The sequence below is a fragment of the Schistocerca serialis genome, chromosome 3, assembly GCF_023864345.2.
Source record: "Schistocerca serialis cubense isolate TAMUIC-IGC-003099 chromosome 3, iqSchSeri2.2, whole genome shotgun sequence".
In the NCBI taxonomy this organism is placed as follows: domain Eukaryota; kingdom Metazoa; phylum Arthropoda; class Insecta; order Orthoptera; family Acrididae; genus Schistocerca; species Schistocerca serialis.
Window position 1 is genome coordinate 309,289,126 of NC_064640.1, and position 25,000 is coordinate 309,314,125.

The 25,000-nt window shown below is 37.3% G+C and overlaps 1 protein-coding gene across 5 annotated transcripts in view; it reads left to right on the forward strand.

Moving 5' to 3' along the window:
* The window catches only part of LOC126470106 (rho GTPase-activating protein 190), a 293,491-nt gene that overhangs the window by 184,510 nt on the left and 83,981 nt on the right, over positions 1-25,000 (forward strand). For 3 of the 5 annotated variants that reach the window (XM_050097683.1, XM_050097686.1, XM_050097684.1), the window contains 5 exons: positions 8,060-8,104; positions 8,205-8,317; positions 12,379-12,549; positions 12,625-12,751; positions 23,435-23,680. In XM_050097683.1, the coding sequence (XP_049953640.1) occupies positions 8,060-8,104; positions 8,205-8,317; positions 12,379-12,549; positions 12,625-12,751; positions 23,435-23,680 (702 nt within the window). The remainder of the gene's footprint in view (positions 1-8,059; positions 8,105-8,204; positions 8,318-12,378; positions 12,550-12,624; positions 12,752-23,434; positions 23,681-25,000) is intronic. The other 2 variants (XM_050097685.1, XM_050097687.1) reach the window with 1 other exon arrangement.

Here is a 25,000-nt window from a genome sequence, read left to right on the forward strand (position 1 = left end):
AATGACTTGTGTTCTGGAATTTTGGAGTTGCGGACCTGACAAAAAGACACCCTATTGTCAATGTTTAAAAAAAAATCATCACAGATGATAAGTGATATTATGGCTATAATCAGAAACCATGCAAAAACTGTTCCAGTGGAAGCATGCTTCACTCCTACAAACAAAGACAGAAAGCTATGTGTGGACCAACATGACAATGAAGCTGATTTGTTTCTTGAACAAGAGCCAGTTATGATTTTATTCCTCAAGACACCACAGCTAACCAACTTTACTACCTTCTGGTTCTAAACTGATTTCATGTGGTACCACATAAGAAATTTGTCCTACATTGGCCTGATCATTTGTGATCGAAGGATTGACTCCACCATGATAACATCCCCACTCACGTAGCATTGACTGTCAAGCAGTTTTTGTCCTAAAAACAAAATGGCAATGGTTTCATGCACACACAACTCACCTGGTACGGCTAGTAAATGATACTTCCATATAAATAACAGCTGATTAACTGATTCAAAACTGTGTGTAATTGAGACAATTTTGAGGAGAATCTGTAACTGCGTTTCTGTGCCTGCAAGAAAAGGATTATTATTACTTTTGGGTTCTTCCCCTCCATCTCGTCATCCCATACATTAATGATTATGTGGTTTTATGAGTATTGAATAGCTAACATTGTAGGAACCATATTTCATATTTTTGAAAATTACACATGATCTGTTCAACTGTTCATTCCATAAAACCACCACAGTCTCTTTCATAGATTGATTGTCTGCCAAAAAAGTTATATTAGAGAATTCTGTCAAGTAAAATGACATATTGACAGTGTTAACAATTCAATTTAACTATTCAGTCACTTTATTATAATAACACAAAAGAAAAGTACCATTATTTTGTTTATTTCTTACTTTTCATTGTACTTCTGAAAATTTGTGATACACTTTGTCATTATTATTGGAAGAAATTTATGACCCTAAAATAATTTTTTCATGCCTTGTTTCTATACAGTAATGTCAATGAACTTACATTTTTGTTTAACGTTCCGTGAGATTGAAGAAAATTTAATTGTCTAGCTCATTGTACGTCCAATTGCAGTGGTCCATTGACATTAAAGGAAATATGGGATTTAAAAGTAATTAAAAGTTTACGTACGTACAAATATAAGCATTTTGAGTGATCATGGGTTATCAATTGAAATCACTAATTCTGTATTCAAGTCTACATTTCTCAGTACTTTGTTACAGACACCTTATATTTAAATTGTTTTGCACACAGTTCAGAGTATTACTAGTTTTGGGCCAAGGCCATCATCAGATGCATTGTGATGTAATCCTCTCATTCAAACACACGTATAATTTCAAGCATATGTAAAACATCTACAATCTAGACTGACCATTACAAATACAGTTATGATGAGTATTGTATTAAGGCTGAAATGATGAAAAGTTTTATATAACCTGTAAATAATTGCTAAATTATGTGTATAAAGCAGCAAACAAGCTTCAATCCAGTAATTTTCTGTTGTAATGCATCATCATGGCAGCCATAGTCATCAAGATATGTGGCTACCCAAAGAAAGTGCAGCACTTCTTTTAATATTATTAGACCCCCCCCCCCCCACACACACACACCCACCCACCCACCCACACACACACACACACACACACACACAGAGCTACATTTTGCCAGCACTCGGTGAGTGGTCTCCTTTATTCCTCAATTATTTACATTCTACTGGAACCACATTTATCTCATAGTTGTCTCTGTTAACTGTTACAACATGCCCAATGCTTTCTACTGTATTTCACACAGTTGAATTTCTAATGTCATCTGCTGCCGCCTCCTCCTCCTCCTCCTCCTCCTCCTCCTCCTCTGCCTCAGCCCCAGTGCCTGTGGTAAAGATTTATTTGGTTTTCAATACCAGTCTACTAATATTTTCTGGAATGCTAAGGAAAAAACAGAGCAGACGCATATGCTCTTTTTCAGTTTCACTCTGTGAACTAAACCAAGAAGAGAGTGGTGAAGTGTGGGGAGGGAAGGGAAGGAAAAGAAATGGAAGGGAACACACATCTGTGTCTGGTAATGACATACTATATTTGTCTTTCATTGAAGACTTGATTATCATCTAATTTCTGGGGCATTCATTTTTGCAGTACTCCACCAATAGACTCACTTGGAGTATAAGTTATTTGAATTAACTTTTTCTCCCATTTGCTATCTTTTTTTGGTATTTATTCAATTTTCTCCTGCTTATTACAAACCTGTTATAAATATTTTGTTTTAATTGGTGTAATGCCAGAGTCTGAACTGGATGCCAGCCTAACTTGTATTAATGACTGATCTCTTGTTTGATGTATAGTCAGCTTGTACTACAGTCCTATGGTTACTCCAAGTTGTTGGAATACTGGTTACAACATTAGCACTGAATCAAGATGTAAGATGATTTCATCCAGTCGGGAGTATGAAGGCTGCAATAGAGCAGACACATAGTTTATTAGAAAACACACTGTATCTGATCTGACATGTACAGCTTTTGTTATAAAGCTTTCAGCTTGTATTTCTGTACATATTTACCACAAATGTCTGTGACATGTTGCCAACATTCTTGTAGTGTTCTGATGCCCTGATACACACAATGCAGAAGCCATCATCATAGATGTATTCATCTTCTGTATGTAGTGCTTGTCATTTCATTCAAATGTCAGATTGTCAACAGTTAAAAGTCACAGGCCTGCAGATATGTAAATAGGGGTGTTAATGCAGTCAGCAAATTTTACTTTTATTGGGCTACTCTGTAGTGATCCACTGTCACTGTTTCAATATGTTCTGATGGTCCTTGGTAAGTGCTTAGCCATATTCTTTTTTAGCTTTATGCAAAATAAACTAATAGTAGACTACAGTAGTTGCAGTTTGTCTCTTATCGAGACATCTACACAACGTTGTTGGAAATCTGTGTTTCAGTTAGCAGTTTTATGATATGTGTTATGAAGAAAATTGTGTGCTTTTTATTTTTGGGCGTTCATTTTCATCTTACCAAATCCATAAGCAAATTATGATCTATCTGGAGTGTTCTTAGTAGATCATTTGTGAACAGCTTTTTATGATGCCCAACATCTTACGTGGTTAATATTTTCACAGTTGTAATGAATGCTCAAGGGTCTTGACTTAAGTTCTCAGTGGTATCAAATTTTGTTAACATGTCATCTTTATTTTGTAGCGTTGTATTGGTCATCCAACACATCCTCCCCATTCCTTTTGGATGGGTGTCTTTTTCAATTCTAAACAGTGATTTTCCTATAATTTCATTGATGATTGTCATCATGTTGTTTTGAAGAAATGAACCATCATTTATTTGTTTTGGTGACAAGTGGTCACAGTACATTCAGTTGTGTTGTCTAAATCTACATCTATGCTCCACAAGCCACCTTATGATTTGTGCCAAAGGACACTTTATGTAACTCTGTCACTTTCCCCTTTTCTGTTGCAATCCTGACTGTGCATGGGGAGAACAATTATTGGTAAACCTCTGTGTTAGCTCGAATATTTCTGATCTTGTCTTCATTCTCTCTTTGTGAAATGTACATGGGAGGAGGCAATAGATTGATTGACTTTACTAAGAAAGTATGCTCACGAAATTTTAAAAGTAAACTCAGTCAAGATGTACAACATCTCTCTTGTAGCGTCTGCCTCTGGAGCTGGTTGATTATTTCTGTGATGCTTTCACACTTATTGAAAGAACTTATGAAGAAATGCTCTGATGTTTTTGATTTCTGTTTCCTCTATCAGTCCTTTCTGGTACAGCTCATAGAAGCAATATCAGTTGAACAAGGGTTTTGAAGGCTACCTCCATCGTGAGTGGTCCACACTTCCTGACAATTCTCCCAATTAATCTCAGTATGGCATCTTTATTTTCTACAATTAGCTTTACGTGGCCACTTATCATTAAATTGCTCCATACACATATTCTCAGTTATTTAGTGGATGTGACTGCTTCCAGTGGCTGTTTGGCAATTATGTAATAGAACAATAATGAGTCTTTCCATCTGTCTATGTTACATTTGTTTCTGTTTAGGGTCGACTGCCTCTACTTCCAACAAATGTTGTTCCCCTGCAGGTATTCGTGCATTTTGCAACAATTTCATAACATTGTAACTTCCCTATATATGACAGTGTTTATTGTGCACAGTAATGGTTTTATAACACTTCCATGGTGTACATCTGAAGTAACTTTTATGCCTGAAAATTTCTCGCTATTCACAATGTATAATTTAGTTTTTAGCTGTACGATTAAGAAATAAATTATTCAGCAACTTCATGTGCTACAATATGTCATTTCTATGTTTTATCAAAGCAGTGGAACACAACTGACAAAAACAATTTTATCGACCATCTTCCAGAAGTCAATGAACACAGCATCTACCCTGGGTACTGGTACATGCTGCCTTCTGGATCTTATGAAAAAACAGAGCCATCTGGGTTTCAAATTATCCATGTTGATTCCTACAAAGGAGATTTTTGGTCTCTAAAAATAAAATGTTCAAATACACTAGTGTAAAATGTGCTCCAAAATTTTACAATGGAATGATGTCAGTGTTATAAGCCAACATTATGTGTGTCCGTTTGACAACCCTTCTTGAAAATGGGAATGACCAGTGCATTTTTCCAATTACATGGAATGATTTGTACCTCCAGTCACCTACACTAGATGGTTACTGGAAGGGGCCTAGTTTCTTTCACACATTCTATTTAGAATTATATAGTTATCCTATTGTGCCTATTCACTTTTCCTCTGTTAAGTGACTTTCTGTCCTGAGGTATCTGTCATTTTGGCACTTGTGCGACAGTTTAAAGAAAGAATCTCAGTATGATCTTTTTTGGTAAAACAATTTTGGAAAAAACAACTTAATATTTTAACATTCTCTCTGTAATCCTCTATTTTGATGTCATTGTAGTCGTTGAGTGTGTGGACAAATAACTTCAATCCATTTACTGATTTGACATAAGACTACATTTTCGTAGGTTTTTTGACAGATCACTAGATAAGAGTTTTACTGCCAAATCCATTGTATGCTTCGTGTGTAGCTTTCCTTAGACTAATTTTGGCTTTTGGCTTTTTTAGCTTTTGTTTGTCAACGAGACCTTGGCTATGTTTAAAACTGCAGTGAAGCTTGCTTTGCTTTCAGAGCAGCTTTCTTACACTGAACAGGATAGAGACACAGATTTGTGGGGAGTGGAGTGAACTGGTGGTATACTGAAAGCCAAAAGAAACTTTTAACACTTTATTGACACTCAGTAGCCCAACACACAAAAACAACATTAGCTGAGCAGTCACACAGTGCACTACCAAGGTAATTGATACTTTTAAAAAGATTATAAAATCCAATTAAATGTCATTATGTAATATTTGACATCCTTAACTACTGAAATTCGAATTAGGCACAAGACCCTTTAAAAATTTCTCAACAGATACAAATATGAAGGCTTTCTATGTCAGTGTAAAGGCATTAATATTTACTAATAATATCGGTTACAACCTCTTGTGTTCAAAATTTCCAAGTTTTTAAAATTACAGAATTTTTTAGCTTTTAAAATTACAAAAAAAAATTAAACATACAGATGATAATTTGAGGAAAATTAGTCAAATAGAATAATTTCATAAAGAAACAGTAGTTACAGTCTGACAGGTTTTCACTGTGAACCAGTTTACAACAAACAATTTCTTATAGTTAGCCATCACTTTAATCGGTACGTTCCCAAAATTCCTCATGCCACCTCTTTGTGGCCCCAGCAGCAACATGGTACTTCTAGCAATATGCTGCAAGATAGAAGTCAGCTCGCAGTACGACAGAATGCCATCAGATTGAAAGTTGTGCAAATGACTGCAGTAGTTTCTTGAAAAACCTCTTTCTGAGAGTCTTTAATCAATGGCTTTCCTCACTATCCCATCATGCTTCTCACATAAACAAATTCATAACAGATTTCTACCATGCTTTTCGAACTTGACCACTTCCTTTGATTGGACTTAAGCCTGGAACAGAACCTGGAACCCTCCATCCAAAGTAGTTGACAGCCACTTCCCAACATCTTCTATAATGGGGTCACTCAATCAACGGTCCTTTCTTGATGCACCACGTGCCGTCATCTGCACATGTTTGAAACTCTCTGTCATCTCATCTGCCTCGCCTGCATGCCCACTCCACGCCCCTTGCTCATTATGTGAGCAGCTGCACTCACCATTAGTGACTAAAGGCCATTCTCTAACCAAACAGACTGACCTCTCTCCATGTTGAAGTCTTAATCCAGCGATTATATTCCACACTCCACAGTGAGTGTCTTTGGAAGAATGTTGTTGGAGATGCCTCAGATACGATAAAAAAATATAATTGACCATATAACATGGTTATATGACAAACCATAGCATGTCTTTACCATCCCTCTCAACTTGGCTCAGCACTTGTCTAATTATGTATTGTACAGTATTCATGAACTTTGACCGGTTATACTCAACATTTTCAGCCTCAGAGATGAATATTTGATGTTGACTGCTCAGGTAATCTGATACTCATTTCTTGCCACACCCATAGTCAGTAAGGCTATAACACCATGTGATTGCTAATACCTTGCTCTACACTAACTGCATCAAAGAGATCAAGCATCTTTGTAACCAGGAAATCTAAGGTGTTACTCTCAAGTGCCTATGCCCTGATTAACTGCTCAAGGTAAGTTTTTGGCAAGGTGTTCAGAACAATTTCACATGATATCCTGCCCCTACCACTTGCTGTAATCACTTAAGTCTACCAGTGTGCAGCTGGTAAGCTGAAATTGACCCTTCTGCTGTAACGTGCCCAGGAAATTTGCACACAACCTTCTCTAGTTTTTTTCTGGAAATGTTCTACCACTACTACTCCTGAAGCATTGGGCCTGTAAAAGCATCTGATTACTGTCATTGCCCCATCCTTAACACATGACTTCACACTAATCATTTCACATTCAGAATCTGTGCTAACCTCAGTGGATGTTATAGCATTATTTACAGCTACAAAAATACCTCTACCACTGGTTTCCAGCCTATCTTTGCAATACATATTCCAGTAGCAATTTAGAATTGATTGCTATTAACATGTGGTTTCAGCCAGCTTTATGTCCCTAGTACTAACATTGTTATCCCTTATAAGTGAGACTAATTTGTGACTTACCCATACACTCTCCCTTGGTTAACCAGTACTATATTCACATTCTCTTTCTCCAGTTTGTCATGACAAGTACACCTTTCTGTAATTATCGGGGCTGCTGTTCTTTCATCCCTAAATCAACATTTATCTGGGTAGTGGAGGGATTTCTCTATTCTAAAAAAATCCTCCTTTGCACACCACACTTTCTCTGCTTCTTTAGTATAGCTACTTCCTTTGTATAGTGCACCCTGGACCTATTGAAAGTGGTGCTACAATTATCCACCCAGCAGTGAGCAATTTATTAAATATTACTAGAGGTCCACACCAGATCTCTTTGAAGGAATTTAATTGACTGGTATTTATTATGCCATTCACTATCATTGACCCTAAGACACGAAGTTGATCATCATGTACTAAGTGAGTAAGGCTGTAGATTCATTTCTTTATTCATGTAGCACAGGGTATAGGAGTAGTTATTTGGCTGCAGTGAAGTGTAAGATGTAGATCATGCCTCTTAAGTAAATATGGTGCACTAGAGAGAAATTTATCCAATAGGGATTAGTAATCATGTAATTATAGCTGTGTTTCAGGTCACATGTGTACAGTTAATGGTTTTCAGTAACTGAACTGTTTGCTATGAATATTAAATTTATGTTTCAACTGTTGCAGTAATTTATTGCTTTGAGTCTATGCTGAGCTTCCAAATTGTATATCTTTGTTTTGTTTTTAGGCTTAACCTGCTATTAATTTTAAGAACACTCAGTGGTATCCTTTCATTCAACAGAGGTCTTCTTTCGTCCCGCTTTATTTGATAGAGATCACTTTTGTTTATGTTACTTGTCATGGTTATTATGTTGCCTACAGCTAGTTTATCAAATGTTTTTTCTTCATAGCTGACATAAGTGATTCACGGGACTCTCTGGTGACACGTGATTCAGGTAGTTGAGATTACTTGATAGCTACATTTTCTGTGTATTTATTCAAATTGTATGCAGTGTCAGAAGTGACTAATGTATCTCATACTTGCCTGTGATACAGATAGAGAAGACGGTGTTTGGATGTCAAGTTACCAACAACACGCCTTCACCACTGGCAGGCGGCATATGCCAGTGACCAAGACAAGGCCTAAAGGAAGCAGTCAAACACTAAAGGTAAGAGAAATAGTTTGTGCATTGGAACAAAAGCGTTTTCATCCAAGTAGTTTCAGTTCTGTTTAGCTTGCATATATGTTGAAATATTCTTGTATTAATAGAGTATTGTTCACATTATAATTAAGTACTCAGGTCCTTTTATCATTTACATGGACTGTATTCATAATTTTCAGTAAAATACGGCATATTTTAAGATTGTACTCAGCTTCCAGCATACTCAGTTCCTGCGTGCATCTGGTTTTAAATCACAATGTTAGTTGTCAGCTTCCTTCCTGCATCTCCCTCTCAATCTAGATGCTTTGCAACCCTTTTGTTCCTATGCTGTGATATTTCTTTTGCAGACCCTGTAATTTTTCTCCTAATCAAAGATTTCACTAACTTGTGTACCTATGATCTGCTGAAGGTGAGAGGTTGTTTGGTTAGTAATTAATATGTTCCATGGAACATTATAGTTATCTATCCCTATAATATGGTATGAGTCAGTGCACAAGTATAACTCTCTTTCTTAGTTATAACTATGGTGACATACTGACCTTTTACATGCAGGTCTTTACATTAATCTTAAACTCCCTCCCTCCCTCTCTCTCTCTCTCTCTCTCTCTCTCTCTCTCTCTCTCTCTCTCTCTCTCTCACACACACACACACACACACACACACACACACACACACACACACACGCACGCGCGGCAGGGAATGTCAAGAAGATATCATTTTAGTTTGTATTTGAAGTTATTTTTATTATGTATTAGATTCTTCACATTACCGGTTAAATAGTACAAGATTTTTATGCTTGAATACCACACTTCTTTTTGAGTAACACTTGGCTTGGGTCATGGAGAGTGTAAATAATTTCTCCTTCTAAATTTTACTTATAATTGTTACTGTTGTTTCTGAACAGCAGTTATTAACAATAAATTCCATAAAGGAGCAAATGTACTCTGTGGCTGTTGTCAGGATGTCCATTTGTGTAAAGAACTGTGTACAATCTGCCAGGAAGTTTCACTGTGTACAAGAGTTTCCAGAGAGGATACCGCATATTATCTTTATTATCATCATCTGTGCAACAAATAATTTCTACGTCAATGATGAGTAACTCCAGAATATAATGCCATAGGACATTGATGACTGAAAACAGGAAAAGTAAGTCGACTTTCTGAAGTTTCACCTCCAAAACCTGCTATTATCCACAGTGCAACATTTGTGGAGCTTAGAAGTTTAAGGTGATCCACATTTGATTTAAAGTTCAGTATTTTTTTCATTGTAAATACCCAATAATTTAGAATATTCTGTTTGGTTACTGAATTTCCCTCGTAAATTATTTCAAACAATGTAGTCAGCGTTGTGCAGAGAATTTCATGTTTTGTGTTTTATCTAATTTGTGAGGTGGTCAGTCTGCAAAGAAGCTGTTAATAATTTTAAAAAAAGTTTATTTACCCTTTCAGGTGTTGATATTTCAATAGGCTTGTGTAATACTTTCATCTTTAGAAAAGAGAACCACTTCAGCTACTCGGATATATAACAGCAAATCATGTAGTTCACAAAGCTCCAACATAGTTGATTCATTCTTCTTCACAATAAAACATAAAGTTGGGATAAAGTAGAACTTAACTGTGTAAATTCACTTGACATGAATTCCACTGGTGAAATGCTCACCTGAATTGTATTCATAATCTTTTTGTTCTTATCTGTTGCAGTTGATACTTTCTTTTACTTAAGGTCTTTTAGTTCAGCTACCGTTTCTGAATGGTTGCAAGCTCTCATGATTTTTGTGGCATATCTTGAGAAGATTGTCTTTGTTATATGTTGTACAGATTTCTCTCTTCAGTTGGAAGTGACTCATGGTCTCCATCGGCCCTTGTCTTTTATTGCACATTGAGTGTGTTAGCAAATATGTATGAACATATTTCATGGAGTGTGTTGATTCTGAAACCTTGCATGACACTTTCTTTGAATTTGGACAATAGTTCACAAGGTATATTACTAGAAGGTTTGACTCTTAAAATCATAACTTCAATTTGTAAACTACATCAGTACATGATACACTGCATTGCCTCATACCATAGAAGAGATGCGAGAGGTGTAGCAGAAATTATTTGATGTGAAGTTTTCCATGCCCTCACAATATTTTCTTTTGTGTCAAAGATTTTCTTGGTGTTCATTGATAACATTTCACTAATATAATTCATATTATCTTGCAAATAGAGTTTAACTCACTAACTTTTTGTGAAAAAGAATTATCTCTAACTTTCTTGCCATTTTTTTCTTTATTAATTTATACATCTAAGCACTTTCACAAGTTCACAATTACTTGCTTCTCATCAAACATTTGATAGAAATGTCTATTTCTAGAGGCATGTTACTGATGTGGCTATATCATATATCTATTAGGTATGCTGCCATTCGGTACACCAAGTTAACTTTTTTCTCCATTATCTTTCTCAGTTTAATTATAAATCAAAAGCACAGAGTTTAGCTTCATGATTTGATAATGATAGTTCCAGGTATCAGTGTAATGTGTAGTTATATACAGGAAGCAGAGAGGCGATAGATTTCCACTCACTTGGTTATGTCCAGTGGAGACTTGGCTCAAATTGTACAAGCTCTGATCAAAAAGTAACAGGAATTTTTTTAATTTTGCGGGCTTTATACATAAGATTTTAATTTTTTTTCTTCTTCTTGGTACACATGTTCCTTCTGACGTCTGTTTTCATTTTCAGCTGTTTTGAATATGTGAAAATGTTATACTTATTTTTAAGATGGATCAAAAAATTTGCATTAAATTTTGTTTGAAAAAATGGAATAAAGTGCAGCAATGAATTTGAAATGCTGACTATGGCTTTTGACGAATCTACTATGAGTAAGACAAGAATTTGTGAGTGTTATAAATGTTTCAAAGGAGGTCGTGAAGTTGTTGAATGCAACAACCACCCTGGACGCACTAGCACATCAGTTACTGACGACATTGTGGAAGAACTAAAAAAAATTGATATGGAAAGTCGCTGAATCACCATCAGAGTGGTTGCTGATGATGTTGGCATATCCCTTGGCTCATGCTAAGCAATTTCTTCAGACTTTTGGGCATGAAATTTTTTAATGTCAACCTAAAACATCATCAGGAATTGCTGAATGATGTTGACAGAGACCCAGAACTTCTAAAGGAGGTTATAACAGGTGATGAAACAGGTATATAGATATGATGTCGAAACCAAGGCCCAGTTGTCCCAATGGAAACTGCCTAAAGAACCAAGACCAAAAAAAAAAAAAAAAAAAAAAAATGACAAGTTTGATCACATTTGACAACTCTTCTCATTGTTTCCTCCTTTGATTGCAGTGGGATAGTGCATCATGAGCTACTCCCTTATCATCATCCAGTCAATAAGGAATATTAATGGAATTCATGCACTGTTTGCATAAAGCAAATTGCAGAAAACAGCTGAATTGTGGCAGAACCACTTATGGAAATTGCATCACGATAATGCTCCCACTTACACTTCAATGCTTGTTTGTGGTTTTTTGCAAAAAAAACAAAACCGCTGTTATGCCTCAATCACTGTATTTGCCAGATGTGCCCCCAGTGACATATTTCTATTCCCAAGGCTGAAAAGAGCCATGAAAGCATATCATTTTGCCACCATTGATAAGGTAAAAACATAATCACTGACAGACCTGAACATTATAACTGAAAATTAGTTTCGTAAGTGCTTCCAAGATTGGAAAAAGCATTGGCACAAGTCTATTGTGTCTGAGGGGGGGATTACTTCAAAGGGGACAAAGTAGATGCTGATGAGTAAATAAAAATTCTTTAAGAAAAACAAGAAATCCCATTACTTTTCGATCACACTTTGTACATCACTGCCTGAAAAAGGCAAGTATTCAGGTTCAAGTGTGCTCGCTCCCTCCCTCCCTCCACACCTCTCTCTCTCTCTCTCTCTCTCTCTCTCTCTCTCTCTCTGTTTGTGTGTGTGTGTGTGTGTGTGTGTGTGTGTGTGTGTGTGTGTGTGTGTGTGTGTGTGTCATAAGTAGATAACTTTAAACTTACCTTTTTTTTAAATTCCTTTCAGCAACCAGGCAAACTGAATTTAAAGGATTTCTCGCTTGTAACAGATGCAATAGCTAGAATGAATGTTGCTGGCCGTGAAAGTACAGTGAACAAACTCACCAAACAGGCAGGTTTTGGACATGCGCCTTTGGCAACACCAGAAAATGTTGATTTGGGTTCTGAATATGCTCAAGTAAGTATTTCCATGCATAGAATTAGTGTGAATTATAAATTGCTTATTTTTCACTTTCATTTCTTTATATTTTAGGTCAAGGATGCTGTACCCGGCCTTTATTCTTCATATGATGGAGAGTATGCATATACTTTAGTGCAAGATGCTGTTGGAACCAATAATAAATCAAAACTGAGGCAGAGAAGAGAAAAGGGTCAACCCTGTGAGTACCATTTTGATAAAACTATCGATATTTGGCTCTTCTTGTAGTAAGTCATTAAAAAAATGACAGAATTACATCCAACAAATGATGTGAAGGTAGCCTCATAATGTTAATATGCAGTTTTGAATAGATGCTCTGTACCATCACATATATGGACAATGCAGTGCTTGAAAGGCAACAACAGTAGTCAGAGCAAACAATTATGCTTGCAGAATACAAAGAAATTGCCACAGGAATAATGTTGGCCGGTCATAGATGTGGAGGCCTCATGTAAGAGAATGCCACTGGGCATGGGTTGAATGTCCATATGTGGCCCAGGAAACATAGAAGCCGCAGGGAAATATAACATGATAGTACGTCACCAGCAAAGATTGAATTAGAGATGTAACAGTGAGTTGAAGGAACTTCACATAGTTCAGGCATGGTGCCTGGACTTAGAGAATTTGCTCTGGCACTGTCACATTTAATACTTAGCTTTGCGTACCTTCTTTTAGTGAAACTTTCCAGATTCTATAAACAGGAGTAGTTTAATTCACAATATTTTGTTTGGATTAGCAGTACTACATTTATTTATATTTTCTTCACCGAGTTCCATTATTCGTTAACATATTTGATTAGCTATCTGTATGGTTAGCCAATTGAACAGACCTCTCCTGATATATTGTAATTCAGCTTATAGACCACTCGCTGGATGTGACAATTTTTTTATAGTGCCAGGTGTGCGCGGTTGGTCATGGATTAGTGGAAGTTAATTGTTGTTTGACTATGCAACAACTGCACACTACAAATTATTGGAAAAGGTCACCCTTCTCTTGAAATATCGGACCTACGCAGCCCAACATCAAACAGAAAGATAGAATGGCTTTGAGAATACCTTGCATTACTTGAACAATCACTATGCAAGCTAATTGCAGAACTGAGATCTGGAATGGACCCAGCAGATTAATGGTGCCTGGAAAAGATATTAGAAATCAGAATGAGAAGCTGTAGATCCTGGGGTTAAGGCAGTCATCCCAGTAGGCAGTTAGAGTGGTGCAACAGTGGCAGCAGATGGCGCACAGAAGTAAAGCAGCAGCAGCAGCAGCAGCAGATGGTGGTGTGAGGACATAGACGATGCTCTGAAGTGGAAGATATACATCAGCAGCAGCAACAATGAGAGGACTCGGACAAAGCTATGTCACCAGATGGCATGCAGCAGGAGTAGAATGAGCAACAAGAACACCTGGGGTGAGTGCAACAGCGTAAAAGGCATACCACATGACAAAGTGTTTCGTGTAATGGTACAGATGCACGAGAGTCACCCTGCCAGCAGTTTATTAGTTTCTCTGAAGCACTCAAATTAATATCAAAATCTTTCAATAGCACTAAGAATATTCTTTACCACTGCAATATTGAGTTTAAGCTCATAAATCCAGAGGAGCACAACACACTCTTAAAATTTGTAAAAAAAAAAAAACCACATCCTGGTACAAAATTACATAAGAAAGGAATGTTAGATTACTTTGTGTGTCAAATGTTTCTGAGTTGGCAAGAATGTGGAGAAAGCATAGCTTAGTGGTAGATGTGATGCAGCATCACGATAGAAAAGCCATCCATTGTACCATGCAAGAGTCAGAATTGGAAGGCAGCCTTGTGCTCATATGGAAGATGAGCAGAGCGGTGTTCTTCCTAGGGATCTACAATGATATTGATTCCCCCCCAGGTTCCTCTTAATTGCGTGGAAAAGGACAGATAGTGAGGTGCTCGCAATGTAACTTGACAGGACACAGAAGCATGTATGCACCGTCGAAGTTCGTGACATGTTTTAAGTGTAAATGAACTGTACACTATGTGAGAGAGTGTGCCTACCATGCACAGAAGAAGAGTAAAGTGCAGGGAAACTTAGCAAGGGGTTTAATATTCCCACCAGTGGCCATTATTGATAGCAGGTCAGAGGCATTGCAGTTAAGCACAATCAGGCACTGCCAGGCGTACCAATGCCTGGTCTTATGGATGAACCTGGACGCAGCACATTGCTTGGTGAAGCTCTTTTGATTCTCACCTAGCTGCTATTAAAAGTTGTCTTATGCCTTACTCAAAAAAATATTGACAGTTGACTACAAAACTATGACCGAGCTTGTAGAATTGGAATGTCAAGAAGGCACAGAGAATCGCATAAGATTCATTGTGGATAGTGGGGCATATATAAACCTAGTACGAAGTAGTAGCTTTAGGGATGGTGGAAGGCTAGCAGGAGGGGCTGGGGAATGTATAATCCGACTGATGGTATAAGAATTTGGGAATTGCTAATACAGTTACAAAGGCAGAAGGAACTATAGTCCACTGATTGCAAACGAGAAGCATAATGTGAGACATTGCTTCCACATAATCGGGGAAGATGTGGACCTTTCATTTGATGGGCTAGTGAGCAGAAACTTCTTTAAGGAAAATGGAGCGCTAATTAATTAGGCCATCAAAAGAGTGTGGATCCATAGGGAATGGGTCAAAATGAAGACAGAGTAAGAATGTGATCTCCACAAAGTGTAGGTAAAGAAAAGATATGGCTGTTTCGAAACAGGCTTTGATGCAAAGCGAAACACCCATAGAAAGTAGTAGCAACAGAAAGCAAACCATCTAACTATGGCAGAACAGACAACCAGAATTGCCGGAGAGAAGTTAGAGACACAAGCAAAGCAAAAGAAGACTGACGGTAGGGCCTTAGGTTAAGAGGAGAGGTGAATAGAATGAGAGAGGCATTTATACTGAAACAGAAGAACATCAAGGGCATGTACCTACTTGAGCCATTGGTAAAAATGCAGCCGAGAGAGTGCGTAATGAGTGTACTGAACACTACAAATTAGAGTGTGTCAATAGAACTCCCACAGTTGATAACTGAAGGAGTGCTGAAGCAGGGCTTATTCAGAATGAGCGACCTAAATTAAAACAAGCCACAATTGAAAGCACAAATAAGTATGCTGAAAGAAAAATCTGTGTTTTCATTTAAACACAAAAAAGAAAGTAGCCATTACAGAACTATGCACCACATATAGCGATATTTTTCAGGGTGATTTGTTCATGGCCCTATAGAATGCCACAAGCACAAAAATAGGTACTGTAGAAATAGATACAAAAAATGTTGGATGTTGATATCATAGCGGATGAAACTTTCCATTGATAATGATTCCTAAAGAGATGGATGCCAGTCAAAAACAAAAATAGTGTATGGTTGCTGACTGTAGGCAACTTAATGAAATTTTCCAGAGTTCAATTTACCCATTATTGAGGATAGAAGAAATGCTTGACAGTTTAGGAAGAGCAAAATACTTCTCAATCCTTGATTTAACAAAAGGCTATTTGCAGGTCTTATTAGACCAAGAGTATCAAGAAAATATGTCTTTTAGTTTGCTGTATGGGCATTACAAATACAGATGAATGCTCATGGCCCTTAAAACAGCTCCAAGTATGTTTCAGAAATTGATGACCTCTGTGTAGACATGGTTATAAACTGACAAATTTCTCATCTACTTGGATGACATAGTGATATTTGGCTTCTCCTTAGAGGAACATAATGTGTGACTAATGGAAGTGTTTAAAAGGCTTAGACTCCACTGTCTAAAGCTACAGGTTGACAAAAGTGAATTTTTGCGAAATGAAATGTGTTATTTGTGTGTTATCCTGTCAGCCAAGGGTTTGATGCCAGACCCACCGTAATCAGTGCAGATGCCAATCAGATTTCTATATGGGCAATCTTAAGTCAAGGAAAGATTGGAAACAACCTACCAGTCATATAAGCCTCGAGGACACTGAATGAAGCAAAAATAGGATACAGTATTTTTGAGAGGGAGATCTTAGCCATTTGTTAGACAGTCATATTCTTTAGACCATACATCTTTGGCAGAAAGTTTGTGATATTTGCTGACCATAAACCTGTAACGTGGGTAGCTAGTATTTCGCACAAGTTGTCCAGGTTAATGAGGAGTATGACTATCTGATAATGTATACAAGTGACAAATGAAATAAAGTGGCTGGCACAATCCTCCCCACCTCTCCCTGGTCTCGAAGGTCCTGCTTTTTAAAAAAAAAAAAAAAAAAAACAAAAAAAACGCTAACTTGTCACCTGTTGAGTCATGGTCTTTTCTCTTTGACAACAATATAGTAGCTTATATAATAATACAAACCAATGAAAAAGATAATAGAACTTTTAGAAAAGACTGCGAGTTGTGCATTTCCTGTTTATAGTAACCGTGTTAATGTAGTTGAAATGAAGGGTTTCCTAGGGATATTATGAGAAGCAGTCAAATGAAAATAGAACACCTGCCACAATGAGACCATGGAATGGTTTCATCCAAAAATAATCACAGACATTTATCCCACTGGGAGACAAGACAATCAATTCCTATTTTGTACAATGTGGTTGGCCACTGGTGGATCCACAACTAAATCCACTCTTGCATGTCCTCATCCAACTGAAACCAATGTCCGTACATGTCTTTCTTCTATTTACAATAGTGTTGCAAGCGATGGGCAACATGCAATCAAAGTCCTTTGCTGTATACAAGGTCCATGTAAGCAATTGATATGGATCACACTGCTATCGTAGTGCTCTCCTAGTACTGTGCTAATACTGTACGGCCGAGGCTGGAAGGAGCGGCGCTTATATTCTCTTCAGCGAGAGGGCACTCCTGTCGTGGTGCGGCCCTTGTCAGCGGGCTATTGGCTGACCTCGCCCCCCCCCCCCCGCCCCACCACTGCCAATTGGACAAAGGCCATACGTCAGCAATTTGTTTGTGAAACACTGCAACATCCCCTGTACAGCCTTGCTATTTTGCCATGTGATTTTCACATCTTCGGTGACCAGAAGGAAGACGCGTGCACATCAGTTTCAATCAGACAAGTACATGCAAGAGTGGTTGCAGTTGTGGATCCTTCAGTGACCAGCTACATTTCACAAAACAGGAACTGGTCATCTCATCTCCCAGTGTGACAAATGTTGTAACACCTGTGGTGCTTACTTTTGAATGGAACCATTCCACAGTCCTGTTGTGGTGGGTGTTCGGTTTTCATTTGACTGTCCTTTTATTTCTTATTGGTATAATTGAATCTAATCATGAAAATGTATGAAACTCATGGGCTATCAATGGAACAGGATGTAATGTTTTCAAAGCTGTAATGAAATAAAACAGGTTTTAATTCATTTTGTCTGCTATGAGATTTGATGACATAAAGACATGAGAAGCCTGAAAGGGTTTGACTATCAAGCTCTTATTTTGAATGAGTTTGATAAGTTTACAGAAAACTGTGAAGCCTCTTATATTTACTCCAAATATGCAACTGTATATGAAATGTTAGTGCCTTTCAGATGACATTGTTTCTGTCAATACTGAAATCAAAGCCTGGACAATACAGTTTGCAAATTGTGTGCTTATGCATTGCAAAGACTCATTACTTATTGTCAGCTTTCCTACATTCAGGCAAAGGACAGATATCATCGAGAAATAATTCACAATCACTCCCCACAAAAAGCATTCTAAGGTTGATAGAACATATTTTTCAGAGAAACAGGAACATTACTGGTGACAATAGATGCTTTGAAACAATGTGGGCTTACTTATGTCGGAATAGTGCAAAAAAATAAGTAAGTAAAGAAATAAATGAGCAATCCCTGGAGAATTTCAGCCACAGAAATCCGTATGATTTGACTCATCATTGTTTGAATTCATTAATGGTATCTTATGTACCAAAAAGGAATAACAGTTGTTCTAGTATCATTGATGCACAACACACCAGAGGTTAATTCATAATCTCCCAAACCTGGAATTATCAAATTTTATAATTTAACTAAAGGCGGTGTGGATGCACTTGATTAGGAAAGTGCAAATTATTCATTGCTGAGAAGATCGAGGCATTGGCCAACAATGGTATTTGGAGCATTGTTGAACATATTTACAGTAGACAGTTTCATCATGTAGAAAGCATCAAATGAGAAAAGCAAGGTGATGCACTGAGATTTTATAAAACAACTCAACATGGCATTGATCAAAGCAAATATGAAAAAGAGTAAAATAAATTCCAAAAATTATCCTAGGAACTTGAAGTTCTTTTGCAAAAAAATTAAAACTGATAGCATGGTTGGCAGATCTGCACTGCAAGCCCAAACTAGACCGAGTCAGCCAGAAAAGTCAAAGATGTCACAATGCCACTTATGTTCACACCTGAAATACACAAAAACTACCGAAAAATGTTTTAAATGTCAAAAATATTGAAAAAAGTGTGTCTTCACTGTGGTCAATGAAAATAAGTGCTCAGTTGAGTCATTCATGTACCTACTGTAATTTTTTGGTTTTTTAAATTTGGAGTCATTTTCTTCTTTATATTTTATGTAGCTAATCATTATTTGATCACAAATCATGTTCCTGAACACTGTGAAAGTAAATTTTCTTTGTTTTTTTAAGTTAATTTTAAAATGTTTATTTAAGAAGGCAGCGTTAATGTAGAAGCATTAGTTGTTGGTTTGATAATGTTTTCTCTCATAATAAAAATTGATTTTTCATAAATAAAAGCCATTGATTCCTTAATAGTAGTTTAGAGAAACAGAAGTAAATAGGCTTCAGGTGGTTTTCGTTTTTCGGGTCAAAAACTACCCCACAAAATTACTAACATCAGTCTAAATGGTGAGTGCAGTTAAAGGTTAAACAAGAATCTGTGAACACCAATGAGTAATAATGAACGGCTGTTTATTTCCCCAATGGATGAATGCATAACCACACCTGTCACGTAGGTAAGCCCACAGATACTGTTCTCCGAGGCACAAGAAAGTTAAAACTTCTAGGTAAATGTTGGGGATATGCTACTCATATTGTGATGTAGTCTGAGTATATAATGTGAACAAGAATGACATGCCAAACTTGAAGATGGAAATTGCCTGCTGCATAGTAAATAATGAAAGAAAAAAATATCAACTGGAACTGCCAATACAGCATGTGGTTAGGCAGTTAGATGCCCTAACAGCTGTGTTGCGTAAGCTTGATGAACTGAAAATTGAAGTTGAATTTCAGGAGGGAAGTGCCTTCAGCAACTTCTTGATAAATCATTTCTCTTTCTAGAGTTACTTGGGCTCTGGTATAGTATTTATAGTGATTATACATTGTCATTGTAGGTACTGTAATTGTTGTAAGGACTGTTCTTAACTTGTGTTCAAGACAAGAGGTGACAATTGCTACGGAAAAATGTGTGTTACAAACACTATTGTGAATCAGTGCCCAGATAAGAATATAGTGTGTTAGATATTTGAGAGGCATGGAAAATTCACAGCCTCTAAGTATTGTAACTAAAATGTGTAAACATTAAAAGCAAAATTGTAATTATGGTGGAAAGTGTCCCTTTATTGTAAAGTAAATGTGTATCTCTTCCAGGCAATAGAATTGTAATCATGGTGGGAAGTTTCCACATATTGTAAAGTAAGTAAATGTGTATCTCTTCCAGGAAAGGGTTTGTAATCAGAGTAGTGTTTATTATTGTAAACCAGTTATGTATTTCTTTCAGATAACCAAATAAAACTTGTGCAACAATATGTAGTAATTGAGGACAGCACCTAGAAATTTTTCTCCATGGCGGGAGGGGGAGATGTCGCATACATGGACAATGCAGTGCCTAAAAGGCAATGACAGTAGCCAGAGCAAACAATCACCCTTGCAGAATACAAAGAAAACACAAGAGGAAGGACGTTAGCCAAATGTAGATATTACTCCATGTGGTAAAGTGCCATTGGGCATTGGCTAGATGTGCATACGTAGGCTAGGAAGCACTGCACCCACAACAGAATATAAAGTAATGGTGCGTTGCCGGCGAGGGTTCAATTAGTAATGGAACAGTGAATCAGAGGGACCCCGTTTTGGTCAGGCCTGGGCCTGGACTTGTATTTCACTCAGATAAGCAGTAAAGTTTATTGTTCAAGTTTTGCCTCCTAAGTTTGTTCATATTTCATTTACTGAGTTCCATAATTCTTCAAAATATTTGATTAGCCAACAGCACAGTTAGCCAATTATATGGACCACTGCTCTCTGGATGCAACAGTACTTTTATCCAAAATTGGACTAGGGAAACCCACAGGCCTCCTAACAAGAAACATCATAAAATTTTGAAAGGTAAGGACACAAAACATTAAAGTAATTGTTGTTAAATATGACATTTTACAGTTACCCACAACTACTACAACAAATTTTCAAAAAGTAAGGCCTGCAGCTCAAATGTTTACATAAATCCACAAGAAGTCATAATGTCTCACACTGTTCTAGGAGTCATTTAAAAAATGCTGGGCATGGATGTAAAGTACCCTGCCTTGCTTCATCAGGTATGTTTCATTAGTCTGATTAAAGAAGTAGGCTTGTTCGTATGTTAACAGATACTGCACTCTGCCTGTGAAATTATTTGTAACAGTGGTGCTCTGGCACATATTCTGTGGAGAGTGAAGTGAAGCAAAGTTATATAGAGCACATGTTTTTGATGCCTCAAACATAATTGACTAGCCCATTAGTCAGAAGTTACAAATTCTATTGTAGCAACATGTTAATGGTAGCGATGTTGGGGAGATGAGTGCACATTGTGATGGCAACCAGCGCCAGTCCCAACAAGCACCACAACCCACAGTGATATGAAGAAGTATCTGTAAGTAGTTTTGTGAAGTATTTATGAAGATTCAAGGTTGCAAAGACATCCACAGCAACAGCTGCCCAAACACTGATACATTATAACTTTGTACACCTTTGATTACAACAATTTTATCAAGACAGGCAGTGGAGTGTTGATTGAAAGTGATCTTTTTGATGAGTTTCACATCAGTTTATGATGAGGTAATTTGTTTGAAAAACTATGGAAGTAAAGCTGTGTCCCAGAGTGGATTGACTAGTTTCTTCCTGAACAATCACAAGGCATGGTGGATTTACATGTCAGTAGGGTATCATAGACATTCCCAACTGCCATATCGCACAGACACTTTCAAGATCTGTTTGATTCAATACTACTAGCAACCTGCCCAGGTTCGCACAGGTAGCATTTAGTATCTATGTCCAGATGATTTGTCTGGTGTAGTGGTAAAAAATTATATATACAAACCCTCCTCATGAATCAGTCTGTCTATTTGTGGAAACTATCAAAATCCCTTCAGTAGTTCCTGAGATTAGGCTTCTCATACAGACATAAAAATGTGTTGGGGACTTTAATTTAGTAATATTTATAGCTAGTGTATGGAGGCTCTTACTTCACCAAAGTATGAATATGTTTGCAAATGGTACCCACCCATTAGGACAATAACTTAATGCATTAAATGTATTCACAGTTGTAAATAAGGAGAACCATCAGCTGTAGAGTGGAATGATGACAATGAAAAATTGTGCTGGACCGGGACTCGAACCCAGATTTCCCACTTATCGCGAGCGGTCGCCTTACCATTTGACTATCCATGTGTGACTCACGGCCATAAATTGTCAACCATGTGTCTATGACCTGTACTCGTACATCCATTATGTATATTCCTGCACACGTCAGATGTTGTACTTGAAAGTCGTTTGCCTGGTATCGGCAGAGAAATACGATACTGCAATGCCTGTGTTATTCTGATTACAATGCAAAGTTCCTTTGGACGTGTATGTGTGTCCAAAGGAACAGCTGATGGTTGTCCTTATTCGCAATTGTGAATACATTTAATGTATTTCATAACAGCTGTAGTGACCGCAGTGCCTCTTCCTTTGGACATGTATACATGTTCAAAGGAACTTTGCATCGTAATCAGAATAACACAGGCATTGCAGTACCATATAACTTAATGCTCTGTTCGAGTCTACCCCTAACTACATGGCGTCATTGCAATTTGAAGTGATTGTGACTGCACAGAGCATTCTCAGTCTATGAGTTAATGAGCCTGTTTCTCAAGTGTCTGTAATGGTATCAAGTAATAGTTCAAGAGTATCACAACACTTTCTTCAGTGTGGAGATTTAAAGCCATCAAACTTATTCTAAATTATCACTCTGTGATATATTCTTTGGAATGGTTGTTTCCATGTTACTGGCCTCTAAGTATTCATTATATGCAACTGTTTCTAGTGAATATTATGTAGCTGGGATACCCACCTGCAGCTTATAGATATGGCACATTTTATCACTATCTTCTTCATGACAAAGCACTTTTTCAACTTTTTATATGTTCTCAGAGTCTTTCGCGATGGCGTGTCTGAATAGGATCTTTACAGTTTTCAAGCCTTGTCAATTTGAATAAAATTCTCGATTTTTGTTTATGTATACCAGTGGAAATCCATGCCAGCCCCAGTAGCCAGTGATTTTTACTCCTGATGACGGTGTGGGAGATGGGCATCAAAAGCTCAAGAATTTTATTCAAACTGACGTGTCTTGAAAACTGAGAAGCTTTTATTCAATTTTTTTATTGTTTCAGAACCTTGATTTTGCATTTGCTGGCAATCCCAGCTACCACATATCAATACTCCACCTTGACTGTGCATGTAAACTGACTGGTGCGGTTAGTATTGCGTGAATATTATGACTCATTGCTGCTCTACATTATTATTAGGATACTAGTGGTCAGGCTGAGAGAACTTTGATAGTTGATTATAGATGAGTCATTTCTCTTTGCATGCTGTAATGATGGATCGTGTGATACAAATTTCATGTGTGATGTGCAATTTTCTCTTCCAGCATATTCTGATTCTGACAGTGACTGGAGTTCTCTTGAACGAAGGCAGAGAGCAGCAGATGCCTACTGCAAAGTAAATCGAAAGCCTACTCCACATAAAAGGATGCGAAAGAAACGTACAGCCATCCCTGTTCCAACACCTAGAGTGCCATCTTCTCAACCATCAGTAACTGCTGAAAATCTTAATATAGCAAACTACCAATTGAAAGATGAACAGTCACGCTGTGCATGTGATTCCAGTGAAAAAGGTAGGTTCATAACACCTTAAAATATTCTGATGCCAATCATACTGGTTGTTGTAATTCTATTTCCTTACATTTCCACTTTTAAATATTATGCATTCTATACCAAAATATACAGTACAGTGCTGCTTATATTCTCAATATCAGTGTTCATTTATTTATATTGTCTATTAAATATTTGTCAGAAGTTTTGTCATACATCAGTCTTCTTCAGAATATTTCCTTAGTGAAAACTGATGAAATGTTAGGAGTCATATGGCTTACTGCAAATATCAGTATCCTCACAAAACATAAAAGAAAAATCTAAAAATTGTAAATTACTGGGACTGTAATTATGCTGATACCAGCTTAAAATGCTGGCATGGGATCTCATACTTCTCAACTTAAAAAATTCTTCTTTGGGAGCTCATTAGGATTATCTTCTCATACACAGTTACGTGTATGAATATTTTGACATCTTCAGGGTTCATATTCATGGTGAAGGCAAGGCAGAGCAGCCACTTGTAATTTTATTGTTGTATTATTTTAATGCAAAAATTATAATATTTGGGAATTTCTGTAGGTTGCCGGACAATCTCGGCACTAACCAATCAGGAAATTATTGTCCCATGTTAGTTGCAGTCATTTTTATGGGTCAAAATTCTGATTTTTCTTTATCTGTCTTATGTATTGTGTTTGCAACTCGCTTAACACTTACAGAATTATGCGCATACACACTATCTGATCAAAAGTATCTGGGCACCTATTAGTGGACATTAATATGGGGTGTTTCTACACTTAACCATTGACAGCTTGAACTCTGTAGCCCCACATCCAATGAGCTGTCTGAATAACTGGGGGAATGGCAGCTCATTCTTTCTCAAGAGTCAAAACCGGAAAAGGTAGTGATCTTGAACACTGGGGTCTGAAATGAATGACATTCTAACTGTTCCCAAAGTCATTCCATTGGGTTCAAGCCGGGACTCTGGGCAGCCCATTCCATTTCAGGAATGTTATTGTCCACTAACTGTTGCCTCACAGATGGTGCTTTACAACAGGGTCTGTTGTCATGCTGATAACAGTCTTTGTCACGGAATTGTACAGAGTGCACACAGCTGTAAAATGTGTTCATATCCTTCTGCATTTAATATTTTCTTAAGCGCAACAAGGGCCCACACCATAACCACGAAAAGCACATCCTGCGGGCTTTCAAATAACTACACACCTACAGACTCTGAGTTGCGATATTAAAAGTTTTGGCTGGTTTTGTTGTCTAGCGACTGGGATACGTAGTTGCCGCATTACAGGCCAAATACTGCAGAGTCTTCAGTACACTATAAGAATACG